We start from the raw sequence: 16,358 nt of genomic DNA, 5'->3' as shown, positions 1-16,358 counted from the left end.
AAATTTGACAAATACAACAAAAATGTGCATGGAGCTTTGAAACTTTAGATGTCCATAACAGTTAATGGTTAACAGGAAAACATTTTTTTTAGTAACACATTTGTTTCGTAGTGAAAAAATTACTTCACACCCAGTTGCCAAACGCTCCAGTGGGAGTTGAAGATCACGGCCCGATGAAGCAAACAGGACAACATCTGCAAAAAGCAGAGACCCAATCCTGGGCCCATCAAACCGGACTCTCTCAATACCCTGGCTGTATCTAGATATTCTAATGATAATAATAATAATGATAATAATAATAATAATAATAATACATCAAATTTATATAGCGCTTTTATAGACACTCAAAGACGCTGGCATGTTCTGACATTTAAGGTTATGAACAAAACCGAAGACAATGGGCAGTCCTGGTGGAGTCCAACCCCTAACTGAAACAGATCCGACTAACTGCCGGCAATGTAGACCAAGCTCTGATTACCGGTAATAATGGGACAGAATGACCCTTAATAAGGGTTCCGGTACCCTATCTCCCGGCGTACTCCCAGAGGGACATGATAGAACGCCTTCTCCAAGTCCACAAACCACATGTAGACTGGTTGGGCAAACTCCCATGCACCCTCCAGGACCCTGCCAAGGGTGTACAGCTGGTCCACTGTTCGGCAACCAGGACGAATCTGAGGTTTGATTGTCTGACTGAACCTCCTCTCCAGGACCCCCAAATAGATCTCACCCAGGAGGCTGAGAAGTGTGATACCCCGTTGTTGATACTCCCTTGCCACTAGAGTCCACCAACGGGTTCAGGGGTTACTGCCATGACAAGCATTGACCATCTTACAGTGAAAGCTCTGGACAGCCACCACAACAATGGCGGCCCACAACATAGCCCATTTGAAATCCCCGATATGATGAAATGAGGGCTCTAAATGATGTCCTTGTATACCTCGATAACATCCCAAGGCTTTCTTGCATATCTTCAAAGATACGGCACTTAAAAAGGTGACAGACATTGCGATAGAACTTGAATTTGCTTAATTAATCAATAATATGTTAATGTTCAATTATAATTCAGTCCCCGGGTCAGCCCGTGGCCAAGTGGAAAGGGAACTTGGCTTGTAACTGGAGGGTCACCGGTTTAAGTCCCGACCAGGTCAAAAGGGCTGGGGTATTCCTGAGAAAGGTACCCAATCCCCGTTGCTCCCCGGGCGCTACTCAGTGTGGCTGCCCATTGCTCCTAATTCTAGGATGGGTCAAATGCAGTGAAATAATTTCCCTAAGGGGATTTATGAAGTATAAGATAAGATTCCGGGCTGCCTTTGGCCCCAGGTTGCATTTTGGACATGCATGCATACAGAGTAACCTGGAGAGGATCTGTGTCGGAACCCTGTCCTCTAGCTACTGGGGCCCCTCAGGGTTCTGTCTTGGGCCCTCTCCTCTTCTCTCTATACACCAACTCTCTTGGTTCTGTTATTCACTCAAATGGTTTTTCCTATCACAGCTACACCGATGACACCCAACTCATTCTCTCTTTTCCCAGCTCCAAAACACATGTAGCAGATCGGATCTCCGCTTGTCTGACTAAAATCTCTCAGTGGATGTCAGACCATCACCTGAAGCTCAATCTCGACAAAACTGAGTTTCTTTTTCTCCCAGAAAAGGGCTCTCCCACCAGAGATCTAACCATCACCCTCAACAACTCTGTGGTAGCTCCTTCTCATACCGCAAGGAACCTGGGTGTGACACTTGATGACCATCTCTCCCTCACTGCCAACATTGCTGCAACAGCTCAATCTTGCAGATACATGTTGCACAACATCAGAAGAATACGGCCTCTTCTAATCCAGAAGGCGGCACAGGTTCTGGTCCAGGCTCTTGTCATCTCACACTTGGAGTACTGCAACTCCCTCCTGGCTGTTCTCCCTACGTGTGCCATACGACCTCTGCAACTCATCCAGAATGCAGCAGCTCGACTCTTCAACTTACCAAAATTCTCCCACACTACACCGCTCCTCCGCTCCCTTCACTGGCTTCCTGTAGCTGCTCGCATCCGCTTCAGGACTCTAGTACTTGCATTCCATGCTACAAACGGATCCAGTCCAGCCTACATCCAGGACATGATCAAAACCTACACCCCAGCCTGCCCACTCTCTGCATTGGCAAACCAGCTTGCTGCCCCCTCACTGAGAGGATTGCAGAGGAATTCGCAGAACTCAAGACTGTTCACTGTCCGAGCTCCAAATGGTGGAACGAACTCCCCATCGACATCTGGATAGCGGAAAGCCTCCACATCTTCCGCCACCGACTGAAAACACATTTCTTCCGACTCTACTTCGACTAAGGTGTCGACGACAAAAAAAAAAAAAAGAAAGAAACTTGCCTATACATCGCACTTATGACTAGCACTTTATAGTTTGGTTTACTTGAAGCTCTTACTTACTTCTAGCTCTTGTTTGTACCCAAAAGTTTAGATGCACTTATTGTAAGTCGCTTTGGATAAAAGTGTCTGCGAAATGACATGTAATGTACTGTAATGCATGCCCCATCAGTTCGCACTAGGTGTCCTTTTCATCTTTGCACCTGCCCTTCCAAATGTCTATACACGCCACTGCATCTCATCTGTTTTAGAATTGAGGATGTACATTCAGGCATAGCAGGGGACTGTTTTTTTACTCCGGCCTTACTATGAGGTGGAATTTGCATATGTAAGATGAGGAAGCAAAGAGATAAATTAACTGTATGATGATGATGTTGGATCAGAAAACTGTCAGAGCTCTCTGCAGCATCTCCTCTCTCTCTTTCTGAACATGGAGGCTCCGGAGAAAGCTGAACTCTGCTTTCCCCACATCAACACCTCCTGCAGGAAGACGACAGGTCCTTATGTGGAGACCATGCTCACTTACACTGTGCTGTCCTGCATCACGATACTCACCGTGATCCTAAACCTGCTGGTCATCATCTCTATCTCACACTTCAAGTAGAGTCACAATTTCTACACTTGGTTCCAGCATATGATGAAAATTAGGTCTCATATGCAAGCATGTTTGAAAGGTCCTTGAAGATTTTCTACTATAACTATGAATGCACTTATCTGCTTTAGTAGTTTTCCTAGTATTATATGTTGTTGGTTGTACATAGAACATCAGTTGTCAGTGTTGATTTTCTCTGATTTCAGGCAGCTCCACACCACCACCAACCTCCTTCTCCTCTCTCTGGCTGTCACTGACTTCCTTGCGGGTCTCCTGCAGATGCCACTTCTTCTCATAAACAACGAAGGCTGCTGGATCTTGGGCGACGTCATGTGTGTCGTGCATTACTTCTTTGCTGGCCTTGTTATTAGCGTTTCAGTGGGATGCATGGTGCTCATATCAGTCGACCGCTATATAGCAATTTGTAACCCCATGTTTTATACCACCAGAGTCACTCTGACCAGAGTTAAACTCTGTGTTTGTCTGTGTTGGATATTTTCTGTTGTACATTGCAGTTGGATATTGAGGGATGTTTTCAAACAGCCTGACATGTATATCACCTGCTATGGAAGTTGTGTAGTTGTGATCGGTTTCGCTGAAGGACTTGTTGATATTATTGCCACGTTTTTAGGCCCCATTTTAGTCATAGCAGTTCTGTATTTGAGAGTGTTTGTGGTGGCTGTGTCTCAGGCTCGGGCCATGCGCTCTCAAGTCGCAGTCGTAATTGTGGAGCGTTCCCAGACTGTAAAAGCAATGAAATCTGAGATTAAAGCAGCCAGGACTCTCGGTATTGTATTGGTAGTTTTTCTTCTCTGCTCATGTCCATATTATTGTTTTTCTGCTGCAGCTGAGACTACCTCACTTGGGGCGTCATCTTCAATCATTATGGTTTGGTTACTCTACTTAAACTCGACCTTTAACCCTGTAATTTATGTCTTTTTCTACCCGTGGGTCAGAAAAACCATTAAAAACATTTTTACTCTTCAGATTCTGCAGCCTGGCTCCCGTGAAGTGAGTGTGATGTAGAAGGAGAGAGAGACTCTGAAGAAAATATTAAATTCAAACGTGTGAAAGCCTTCTGTTGATTTTGTCGAGCATTTCTGTTTACTGGATGCAGATGAAGATCTTTGTGTGTTTTAATCCTGTGAATTAAGTGAAATTGGCCAAAAAAGGTTTAAAAAAATCAAAGCCACTGGCACTGATGTCACCAGTAGTTTAGTGGAGTGTAGTAATTACACATTGTAAATGAGTGATGAGAAATTACACAAATAATTATGAATTAAAATTATTATTAAATGCTTTCTAATAATGTAAATATATATATATATGTGTATGTACATACATTTGCAGCCTAAAAGCTGTAAGAATAAAAAAAAATAATGCTTTGAATTGCATTAGAGTCGCAAGCAAAGAAGACTGAAAGCACAGGAGTAACATACAATAAAAATAAAACTGTTATATATTCTTAAATTACCCTAATTCTAACATTATATTTACATTATTGTATTTATGTGTGTATGGACATATATTAAGAAATCTGAACATATTTCTGTGCTTGCTTTTTGAATTTGAACCCATTTTCCCTGATACAGTACTGAGTAAAAGCAATTATGAACCATTGTTTGTTGTTGCAGTGCTGTATTAACCATACAGCATAATTAAGTCTCAACACATCCAGACAATACAGGAAACATGTATGTAGTTTATAAATAACAAAATTATAAGGAAAAAAAAAAATATTAGAGGAGTATTTAGTGTCACCTGCCCTTACATTTTAACAATAACACAACACTGATTCACTATATCTGCTGTTAAAAAAACGTTTGTTACATCTGGTTTATTTAAGACATGCTTGTACTTTACATACACATGTTGTATGATTCTTTGATCATTAATACATGAGACCAACTTTCAGTCACATCATTCCAATCCAAATGCCACTGACTACAGAATTTGAGAAGTACAACGAAAATGTGCATGGAGCCCTGAGACTTTCAATGTTCTTAACTGTTGATGGTTGACGGGAAACCAGTTTTTTTAGTAACATGTTTGTTTCATGGTGAAAAAAATGATGAATTTAAATCATTATGTAGTATTTTTTAGAACACCTGAATAAAATTGCATAAACATATTACTCATATATTCCTTAGACAAAATCCCTTATATGAGAGTGTCCCTAAAGGTGTCCTTAGAGGAAATGAGGGCTGCAGATGATGTCCCTGTGTACCTCAATAACATACCATAATAACATTCTTGCATATCTTAAATTAGACATAGCACTTTAAAAGGTGACAGACATTGCGACAAAATGCAACTTGAACTTGCTTAAGCAATAATATGTTGATGTTCAATTTCAATTCAATCCCCAGTGTCAAGCTGCTTTTGGACCCAGGTTGCATTTTGGACATGCCTGCCTTAAGCGTACTAGTAATGCTTGCCCCACCGGTGGGCATTAGATGCCCTTTACATTTTTGCCCCTGCCCTTCGAAAATATCTCTGCACGCCACTGCATCTTATCTGTTTTAGAATTGAGGTTGCACATTCAGGTGTAGCAGGGGATTGTCTTTTTACTCTGGCCTTGTGATTAGGTGTATTTGCATATGTAAGATGAGGAAGGAAAGAGATAAATTAACTGTATGATAAAGATGTTGGATCAGAAAGCTGTCAGAGCTCTTGGCAGCATCTCCTCTCTCTCTCTCTCTCTCTCTCTGAACATGGAGGCTTTGGAGGAAGCTGAACTCTGCTTTCCCCACATCAACACCTCCTGCAGGAGGATGGCGGGTCCTTATGTGGAGACCATGATCACTTACACTGTGCTGTCCTGCATCACGATTCTCACCGTGATCCTAAACATGCTGGTCATCATCTCTATCTCACACTTCAAGTAGAGTCACAACTTCTGCACATGGTTCCAGCATACGATTACATTTAGGTCTCTCATGCAACCATGTTTGAAAAATCTTTAAAGATTTGCTACTGTAGCTATAAATGCACTTATCTGATCTTGCAGTTCTCCTAGTACTATATGTTGTTGGATGTACGTATAACATCAGTTGTCAGTGTTGTTTTCTCTGATTTCAGGCAGCTCCACACCACCACCAACCTCCTCCTCCTCTCTCTGGCTGTCGCTGACTTCCTCGTTGGTCTCCTGCAGATGCCACTTCTTCTCCTTCACAACCAAGGCTGCTGGTTCTTGGGCGACGTCATGTGTGGCATGCATTACTTTCTCGCTTTCCTTGTTGTCAGCGTTTCAGTGGGAAGCATGGTGCTCATATCAGTCGACCGCTATATAGCAATTTGTAACCCCATGTTTTACACCACCAGAGTCACTCCGACCAGAGTTAAACTCTGTGTTTGTCTGTGTTGGATATTTTCTGGTGTACACGGCAGTTGGATATTCAGGGATGTCTTGAAACAGCCTGACATGTATAACACCTGTTATGGAAGTTGTGTAGTTGTGGTCGGTTTTGCTGAAGGACTTGTTGATGTTATTGCCTCATTTTTAGGCCCCATTTTAATCATAGCAGTTCTGTATTTGAGAGTGTTTGTGGTGGCTGTGTCTCAGGCTCGGGCCATGCGCGCTCATGTTGCAGTCGTCACAGTGGAGCGTTCCCAGACTGTAAAAGCAATGAAATCTGAGATTAAAGCAGCCAGGACTCTCGGTATTGTATTGGTAGTTTTTTTTCTCTGCTCATGTCCATATCATTGTTTTGCTATTGCAGCTGAGACTGCCTCGCTTGGGGCGTCATCTTCGGTCATCATGGTTTGGTTAGTCTACTTAAACTCAACCTTTAACCCTGTGATTTATGTCTTTTTCTACCCATGGGTCAGAAAAACCATTAAATACATTTTTACTCTTCAGATTTTGCAGCCTGGCTCCCGTGAAGTGAGTGTGATGTAGAAGGAGAGAGAGACTCTGAAGAAAATATTAAATTAAAAGTGTGAAAGCCTTCTGTTGATTTTGTCGAGCATTTCTGTTTACTGGATGCAAAGATCTTTGTGTTTTAATCCTTTGAACTTAAAAAAGAAAAAAAAGGCCACAAAACTTTAGGTAAATTCTTCCTAAAATCAAAGCCATTGGCACTGATGTCACCAGTAGTTTAGTGTAGTGTTGTAAATACACATGAGTGATGAGCAATAACACATAAATTATGAATTAAAATGATTATTAAATGCTTTACAGGGGATGTGTATAAACATACATTAGCAGCTTAAACACTGCAAGAATAAAAAAATAATGAATTGCATTAGCGATAAAGACTGAAAGCACAGGAGTAAGATGCAATAATAATAAAAATGTTGTATATTGTCCCTAATTGTAACATATTACAGTTTCATTATAATATTTATGTGTGTTTGGACATATATTAAGACATCTGAAAACATTTATGTGCATTGCCTTTTGAATTTGAACCCATTTTGCTAATATACTGTATTGTGCAAAAGCCATTATTAATTAAGTCTCAACACATCCAGAAAATAGAGGAAACAAAATTATCAGGAAAAAACATTATCAAAGGAGTATTTAGTGTGTCCCCTATATGAGAGTTTCCCAAAAGGTGTCCTTAGAGGAAATGAGGGCAGTAGATGATCCCTGTACCTCAATAACATACCTGCCCTTACATTTGAACAATAACACCACCCTGATTCACTATATCTGCTGTAAAAAAGTTCTGTAACAACCAGTTTAATCAAGATATGCTTGTGCTTTACATACACATGTGTATGATTCTATGATCATTAATACATGAGACCAACTTTTAGTCACAGCTTTCCAATTCAAATGCCACTGACTACATAATTTGATAAGTACAACAAAAATGGGCATGGAGCCCTGAGACTTTAAATGTCCATAACAGCTGATGGTTTAATTCCGAAAAAATGATGGCTTTCTATATTATGCAGTATTTTTTTAGAACATCTGAACAAAATTATATGAGCATATTATAACAGACTCAAAAGGGTGTCGATATGTAAACCTTTGTCTAAAATGTGTTTTTCTTTACGTCCTGATGTTCGTGAGAGGAAGTGGCAAAGCGGCAAAGTCACTGATAATGTGTCAAAACCTCATACAACTACACCTAAAAGAAACCTTGAATGTCCCTTTTGTTAAGTTGTCCAAGTCCAGTGTTCTGTCATTATATGTTTTTCAGACTGATCAGAAAAACTTTAAGCAGCAGTGAATTATTTACCCCCCCCAAAGTGGAAAACGTGTGTTTGAATCATTATTAATGACAAGGTGTTACGTCCGGCTCAAAGGCCACAACAAAATGGGGGGGAACACAACCAACTTTGTATAAACAAAAGTAACATTATTAAATAAATGTGCAAACATAGAAACAATGATGTGTGTAAGTCAGAATCAGTGTTTATGAGGGTGTATGAATGCGATGAAGCATATGTTGTGCATGTTGTCAGTGTCCAACAAGGAATAGCTAAACAAACAAATCATCCTGGTGCTGTTGAAGGGATTGTACGCTGGTCTCTGGGGAGGCAGGGTTAAATAGGCTGGGAGGCCTGGCCAGGTGCTATCAGTTACTCAATCAGCTCAGCCAGAGACCTGCATTTAAAGGAGCAGAACACCAGTATACAAATAACAGGCTCTGGGCCGTCACACAAGGGTCACACATTGCTGCAGTGGCAAGCATTGTTGCCGTAGTGAGCAGATTTTTTATATGTAATAAGCGCGCATGCGCAAGTGTTGTGTTGTGAGAATGATGCCTGAGGAAAAGAGTCAACAGCGCGGTCTTGGTCTCTGGCACGGCACGTGTGCAGAAGTATATCAAGGCCTTATGTGGACAGATCAGATATTCCCACCAATGCGACTTGTACGTCCTTAAAAACATGACTGTAGCGACTGACATAAAAACACATGGCCATGACCCATGATCACATAATCCCTTTTGACATGTGTCCCTTCAAGGCAGTGGACTCATGCTGAGGTATCATATCTTTTAAGCTTTTGGAGCGTGGAATAGGAATTTAAAATCTCAAAATAACTTTTGCTTCCATTTTGGCCAAGCAATTTTTAGGTCAGTCGCTTATCCCACCCAAGTGTTAAATAGTTTAAATGCAGATTTCACATATGAGTCACTTTTGAAAGACAATGTAAGGATGTTGTGTTGCATTGTTGCCTCACAGCAAAAAGGTTACAGGTTTGAATCGCAGTTCAACTGAGAGCCTTTCCGTGTGGAGTTTGCATGCTATCTCCAAGTGGTCGATTCTCTCCAGGTACTTCAGACAGTATTTTCTGGAGATTGTCAGTGTCAAATGGCCCACTCTCCTGCACAGAATTCCATAGACAAAATCCCCTATATGACAGTGGCCCAAAGGGTGTCCTTAGATGAAATGAGGGCTGTAAATGATGTCCCTGTATATTTCAATAACATACCAAGGCTTTATTGCATATCTTCAAAGACACAGCACTTTAAAAGATGACAAACAGTGCGACAAAACGCAACTTGAACTTGCTCAATTAAGCAATAATATGTTGATGTTCAATTTTAATTCAGTACCCAGTGTCGGGCTGCCTTTGGACCCCAGGTTGCATTTTGGACATACCTGCCTTAAGCATACTGGTAACACCTGACCCACTGGTGCGCACCAGGTGCCCTTGTCATTTTTTCCCCTGCCTTTTCAAATGTCTCTGCACTCCACTGCATCTTATCTGTTTTAGAATTGAGGTTACACATTCAGGTGTAGCAGGTGATTGTTTTTTTTACTATGGCCTGATGATGAGGTAGAATTTACATAATGATGATGAAGGAAAGAGATAAATGAACTGTATGATGAAGACGTTGGATCAGAAAGCTGTCAAAGCTCCAGGCAGCAACTCCTCTCTCTCTGAACATGGAGGCTCCTGGGGAAGCTGAACTCTGCTTTCCCCACATCAACACCTCCTGCAGGAGGACAACGGGTCCATACGTGGAAACCATGCTCACTTACACTGTGCTGTCCTGCATCACGATACTCACTGTGATCCTAAACCTGCTGGTCATCATCTCTATCTCACACTTCAAGTAGAGTCACAATTTATCCATGTGGTTCCAGCATACGATTAAATTTAGGTCTCTCTTGCAACCTTGTTTGAAAAATCCTTTAAATAAGATTTGTTACTGTAGCTGTGAATGCACTCATCACTTATTATATATTGTTGGTTGTACATAGAACATCAGTGTTGTCAGTGATGATTTTCTCTGATTTCAGGCAGCTCCACACCACCACCAACCTCCTCCTCCTCTCTCTGGCTGTCGCTGACTTCCTCGTGGGTCTCCTGCAGATGCCACTTGTTCTCCTGCAAAACCAAGGCTGCTGGTTCTTGGGCGACATCATGTGTGTCGTGCATTACTTCTTCGCTGCCCTCCTTGTCAACATTTCAGTGGGAAGCATGGTGCTCATATCAGTCGACCGTTATATAGCAATTTGTAACCCCATGTTTTACACCACTAGAGTCACTCTGACCAGAGTTAAACTCTGTGTTTGTCTGTGTTGGCTATGTTCCACTGTGCAAAGCAGTTGGATATTCAGGGATGTCTTAAAACAGCCTGACATGTATATCACCTGCTATGGAAGTTGTGTAGTTGTAGTCGGTTTCGCTGAAGGATTTGTTACTATGATTGCCACATTTTTAGGCCCCATTTTAGTCATATCAGTTCTGTATTTGAGAGTATTTGTGGTGGCTGTGTCTCAGGCTCGGGCCATGCGCGCTCACGTGGCAGTTGTCACAGTGGAGCGTTCCCAGACTGTAAAAACAATGAAATCTGAGATTAAAGCAGCCAGAACCCTCGGTATCGTATTGGTAGTTTTTCTTCTCTGCACATGTCCATATTATTGTTTTGCTGCTGCAGCTGAGACTACCTTGGTCGGGGCATCATCTTCGGTCATTGTGATTTGGTTATTTTACTTAAACTCAACCTTTAACCCTGTGATTTATGTCTTTTTCTACCCGTGGGTCAGAAAAACCATTAAACATATTTTTACTCTTCAAATTATGCAGCCTGGCTCCCGTGAAGTGAGTGTGACGTAGAAGGAAAGAGAGACTGTGAAGAAAATATTAAATTGAAATGTCTGAAAGCATTCTGCTGATTGTGTCAAACATTTCTGTTTACTGGATGCAAAGATCTTTGTGTTTTAATTCTGTGAATTTTAAAAAGAAAAAAAAACGGCCACAAACTGTTAGGTTAAGTGATGATGACATCACTGGCACTGATGTCACCAGTACTTCAGTAGTTCAGTGGAGTGTGGCAATTAAAGAAAGTATGTGAGTGATGAGTAATAACACAAATAGTCATGGATTAACATTATTATTATTATTGTTGTTGTTGTTGTTGTTGTTGTTATTATTATTATTATTATTATTATTATTATTATTATTATTATTATTATTAATAATAATAATAATAATAATAATAATAATAATAATAATAAATTCTTTATAGCGGATGTGTATGGACATACATTAGCAGCCTTTATTGAGTTACATACAATACAAATAAAACTGTTATGCTGTTAACTGTCCTTGATTCTAACATGTATGTGTATTAATTTAAGAAATCTGAACACAGTTCTGTGCATTGCTTTTTGAATTTGAACCCATTTTGCTCATACGGTACTGTGCAAAAGCCTCAGGCTCTGGCCCCGGTTCCCAGAGTCTGTAAGAGCAGAATTGGAGGCAAAGCCTTCAGTTACCAGGCTTCTCTCCTGTAGAACCAACTCCCAATGATGGTTCGGGAGGCGGACACTCTCTCTCTATTTAAAGTTAGACTTAAAACTTTCCTTTTTGATAAAGCTTACAATTAGAGCTGGTTCATCTCTAATTAGAGCTGAACCATCTCTTAGTTATGCTGCTATAAACCTAGACTGCTGGGGGAATTTCCTGTGGTGCACTCACACGCACTCTTTCACACTCAGGGTATGAATATGACTTTTTATATGTCATTACATTACATGTCATAGCAGACACTTTTATCGAAAGCGACTTACAAGGGAATTGAGTACAACCTGCCAGGGGTGGAGTTGAAGTTGCGACCATGAAGTCTTTTGCACACAGGGTACCAGTCTTAACCACTGAGCCACTCCACCCCCCATCATGTCATTGACCTAGTCTCTCTCTCTCCCTAGTTTGTGTCTTTCCTTCCTTTCCTGTCTCTCTCTCTCTCTGTATCCTCAACTTGCAGGTTGCAGGATCCAGATCCAGTTTTCCGAGGCTATTGCTATCATACATATCATCACTATTATTATAATGCTATAATAAAAAGTCAATATCAGTATAATTTTTATCAACACTCTCTGCTGCTGCTGCGTATATAAATTACATTGTATTGTTATAAACATCATGTAATCATTGGCTGTATAAACTTCAACTTGATAGTGTTGTGTATCGGCTCCTGGTCTCTCTCTCTCTTCTGTCTCTACCTCATCTCCCTCTTGTCCTTTTTCTCCCCCCTTTCTGTCCCCCATCTCTCCTCTCTCCCCAATTTTCCTTTCACCCCAACTGGTCGAGGCAGATGGCTGTACATCTGAGCCTGGTTCTGTCAAAGTTTTCTTCCTGTTAAGAGGGAGTTTTTTCTATCCACTGATGCCTAGTGCTTGCTCATTGTGTGAACGGTTGGGTTTCTCCACTCTCCTTGATGTTGCATATGTACAGTGCCTTGAGGTAATGTATTTTATGATTTGGCACAATACAAATAAAATGTAATTTAATTGAATTGAATATTACTCATATATAAAATGTGCTTAAAAAGGTGTAGATAAGTAAACATTTGCCAAAAATGTGTTTTTCTTTAAGTACTGGTTGGCAGCCATGTGTTTGTGAGAGTAAGTGGCAAAGGGGCAAAGTCACTGATAATGTGTCAATACCTCATACAACTACACCTCAAAAAACCTGAAATATCCCTTTTATTAAGTTGTCCAAGTCCAGTTTTCTGTCATTAAATGTTTTTCAAACTGATCAGAAAAAAAATTAAGTAGCAGTGAATTATTTCACCCCCAAAGTGGAAAAATTGAGTTTGAATCACCAAAATTAAGGGTCACACATTGCTACAGTGGCAAGAATTGTTGCCTCACAGCAAGAAGGGCCCCGGTTCAGATCCTGCATTCCACAGAGGGTCTTTCTGAGTGGAGATTGCATGTCCCCCCCCATGTGTGCATGGGTTTTCCCCAGGTTTTCTAGTTTCCTCTCACACTCCAAAAACATGCAGATGTGGGGATTCGGTAAATTGGACACTCTAAACTGACTGTAGGTGAGAATTTGTGCACGAAGCGGGGTACGCCCATAGGGGGTTGAAGTAGATGGCAGTTTGATTGATGCATCACAATCCAATTCATTTGTTTGGGCCTTTCAATATGATTGGATAGTTTTTTTTACAGGCCTGTCCATTCAACAGCTGACTGACATTTTTAATTTTTGTGACCTACAGCCCGCTCTCCTGCACCAAATTCCATAGACAAAATTCCCTTTTATGTCAGTGTCCCAAAGGATGTCCTTAGATGAAATGAGGGCTGTAAATGATATCCCTGTATACCTCAATACAATACCAAGGCTTTCTTGCATATCTTCAAAGACACAGCAAATTAATAGGTGACAAACAGTGCAACGAAATGCAACTTCAACTTGCTCAGTTAAGCAATAATATGTTGATGTTCAATTTTAATTCAGTCCCCAGTGTTGGGCTGCCTTTGGCCCCAGGTTGCATTTTTGACATGCCTACCTTTAGCATACTAGTAACACCTGCCCAACCGGTGTAATTTTTGCCCCTCACAGAGACATGTTGGCCTGACTTTTACTCTGGCCTGATAATGAGGTGGAATTTGCATATTTAAGATGAGGAAGGAAATAGATAAATGAACTGTATGATGAAGATGTTGGATCAGAAAGCTGTCAGAGCTCTCGGCAGCATCTGCTCGCTGTCTCTCTCTCTCTCTCTCTGAGCATGGTGGCTCCGGAGGAAGCTGAACTCTGCTTTCCCCACATCAACACCTCCTGTCGGAGGACAACGAGTCCTTACGTGGAGACCATGCTCACTTACACTGTGCTGTCCTGCATCACGATACTCACCGTAATCCTAAACCTGCTGGTCATCATCTCTATCTCGCACTTCAAGTAGAGTCACAATTTCTCCACGTGGTTTTGCATACGATTAAATTTAGGTCTCTCATGCAACCACGTTTGAAAAATCCTTAAAGATTTTCTACTGCAGCTGTAAATGCACTTATCTGCTCTTGTAGTTCTCCTAGTATTTTATGTTGTGGGTTGTACATAGAACATCAGTGTTGTCAGTGTTGATTTTCTCTGATTTCAGGCAGCTCCACACCACCACCAACCTCCTCCTCCTCTCTCTGGCTGTCACTGACTTCCTCGTGGGTCTCCTGCAGATGCCACTTCTTCTCCTCCAAAACCAAGGCTGCTGGTTCTTGGGCGACGTTATGTGTGTTGTGAATTATTTCTTCGCTGCCCTCCTTATCAATGTTTCAGTGGGAAGCATGGTGCTCATATCAGTCGACCGCTATATAGCAATTTGTAACCCCATGTTTTACACCACCAGAGTCACTCTGACCAGAGTTAAACTCTGTGTTTGTCTGTGTTGGATATGTTCCGGTGTGCAAAGCAGTTGGATATTCAGGGACGTCTTAAAACAGCCTGACATGTATATCACCTGCTATGGAAGTTGTGTAGTTGTGGTCGGTTTCGCTGAAGGATTTCTTACTATGATTGCCACGTTTTTAGGCCCCATTTTAGTCATATCAGTTTTGTATTTGAGAGTGTTTGTGGTGGCTGTGTCTCAGGCTCGGGCCATGCGCTCTCACGTGGCAGTCGTCAAAGTGGAGCGTTCCCAGACTGTAAAAGCAATGAAATCTGAGATTAAAGCAGCCAGGACTCTCGGTATTGTATTGGTAGTTTTTCTTCTCTGCACATGTCCATATTATTGTTTTGCTGCTGCAGCTGGGACTACCTCGCTTGGGGCGTCATATTCGATAATTATGATTTGGTTACTCTACTTAAACTCGACCTTTAACCCTGTGATTTATGTCTTTTTCTATCCGTGGGTCAGAAAAACCATCAAACACATTTTTACTTTTCAGATTCTGCAGCCTGGCTCCCGTGAAGTGAGTGTGATGTAGAAAAAGAGAGACTGTGAAGAAAAATTCAATTGTGTGAACGCCTTCTGTTGATTGTATCAAGCATTTTTTCTTTATTGGAGGCAAAAAACTTTATGTGTTTTAAACCTGTGCATTTTCAAGAAAAAAAAGGCCACAAAACGTTAGGTAAATTCTTCCTAAAATCAAAGCTTCTGGCACTGATGTCACCAGTAGTTCAGTGGAGTGTAGTAATTACACAAAGTGCATGAGTGATGAGCAAAAACAAACGCTGGAAGAATGAAGAAATATAAATTGCATTAGAGCCACAAGCAAAGAAGACTGAAAGCACAGGAGTTACATACAATAAAAATAAAACTTTTATATATTGTTAACTGTCCTTGATTCTAACATTAAACAGTTATATTACAGTATGTATATGTGTGTATGGATATATATATATTATGAAATCTCAACACAGTTCTGCAAATTCCTTTTTGAATTTGAACCCATTTTGCTCATATACACAGTACTGTGCAAAAGCCTTAGACCATCATTAGTTTTAGTTTAGCAATGCTTAAATGACCATACAGTATAATTATGTCTCAATCACATTAATGAAACACATTCAGAAAATACAGGAAACATATATGTAGGCATGCCCTTAGATTTGAACAAGAACACAACCCTGATTCTCTATATCTGCTGTGAAAAAGGTCTGTTACATCAGGTTTATTCAAGACATGCTTGTGCTTTACATACACATTTTGTATGATTCTATGATCATTAATACGTGAGACCAACTTTCAGTCACATCATTCCAATCCAAATGCCACTGACTACAGAACAAAAATGTGCATGGAGCCCTGAGACTTTAAATGTCCATAACAGTAAAATGTTACCATAACTGGGAAACCAGGTTTTTTAGTCACATGTTTTTTTCATGGTGAAAAAATTATGGCTTTAAATATTGTGCAGTACTTTCTTAGAACACCTGAACATATTACGCCTATGTAACAGACTTAAAAGGGTGTAGATAACTAAACCTGTGTCTAAAATGTGTTTTTCTTTACGTCCTGGTTGGCAGCCATGTTGTTTGTGAGAAGAAGTGGCAAAGTCACTGATAATGTGTCAAAACCTCATACAACTACTCCTCAAAAAACCTGAAATATCCCTTTTACTAAGTTGTCAAAGACCAGTGTTCTGTCATTAAAATTTCTTCAGACTGATCAGAAAAACTTTCAGTAGCAGTGAATTATTTCTCCCCCAAAGTGGAAAAGTTCAGTTTCCATCACCAACATTAAGGGTCAAACGTTGCTA

At 40.8% G+C, this 16,358-nt stretch overlaps 3 protein-coding genes across 6 annotated transcripts; all 3 read left to right on the top strand.

The window, feature by feature from the left end:
- Nucleotides 1-2,768: 2,768 nt before the first annotated feature.
- On the top strand, nucleotides 2,769-4,219 carry LOC122785710 (trace amine-associated receptor 13c-like). 2 transcript variants are annotated; one of them, XM_044051628.1, is made up of 2 exons: nucleotides 2,769-2,971; nucleotides 3,170-4,219. In XM_044051628.1, exons 1-2 carry the CDS (start codon nucleotides 2,802-2,804, stop codon nucleotides 3,987-3,989), a joined length of 990 nt encoding a protein of 329 aa, XP_043907563.1. In that variant the 5' UTR covers nucleotides 2,769-2,801; the 3' UTR covers nucleotides 3,990-4,219. The 2 variants fall into 2 exon arrangements, with proteins under 2 accessions (XP_043907563.1, XP_043907571.1); XM_044051636.1 differs by having other exon boundaries at nucleotides 2,906-3,045.
- Nucleotides 4,220-5,685: 1,466 nt separating this feature from the next.
- On the top strand, nucleotides 5,686-6,864 carry LOC122765286 (trace amine-associated receptor 8a-like). Of its 2 annotated transcripts, none has more exons than XM_044019455.1 (2): nucleotides 5,686-5,847; nucleotides 6,045-6,864. In XM_044019455.1, exons 1-2 carry the CDS (start codon nucleotides 5,738-5,740, stop codon nucleotides 6,862-6,864), a joined length of 930 nt encoding a protein of 309 aa, XP_043875390.1. In that variant the 5' UTR covers nucleotides 5,686-5,737. The 2 variants fall into 2 exon arrangements, 1 of the variants encoding a protein (XP_043875390.1); XR_006359953.1 differs by having other exon boundaries at nucleotides 5,791-5,895; nucleotides 6,045-6,073.
- Nucleotides 6,865-9,783: 2,919 nt separating this feature from the next.
- LOC122765389 (trace amine-associated receptor 13c-like) lies at nucleotides 9,784-11,283 on the top strand. 2 transcript variants are annotated; one of them, XM_044019626.1, is made up of 2 exons: nucleotides 9,784-9,982; nucleotides 10,170-11,283. In XM_044019626.1, the coding sequence occupies exons 1-2, from the start codon at nucleotides 9,813-9,815 to the stop codon at nucleotides 10,987-10,989; spliced, it is 990 nt and encodes a 329-aa protein (XP_043875561.1). In that variant the 5' UTR covers nucleotides 9,784-9,812; the 3' UTR covers nucleotides 10,990-11,283. The 2 variants fall into 2 exon arrangements, with proteins under 2 accessions (XP_043875561.1, XP_043875562.1); XM_044019627.1 differs by having other exon boundaries at nucleotides 9,965-10,030.
- The last annotated feature ends 5,075 nt before the right edge of the window (nucleotides 11,284-16,358 follow it).

The sequence above is a fragment of the Solea senegalensis genome, linkage group LG2, assembly GCF_019176455.1.
Source record: "Solea senegalensis isolate Sse05_10M linkage group LG2, IFAPA_SoseM_1, whole genome shotgun sequence".
In the NCBI taxonomy this organism is placed as follows: domain Eukaryota; kingdom Metazoa; phylum Chordata; class Actinopteri; order Pleuronectiformes; family Soleidae; genus Solea; species Solea senegalensis.
This window is presented reverse-complemented; position numbering and strand designations above follow the sequence as displayed.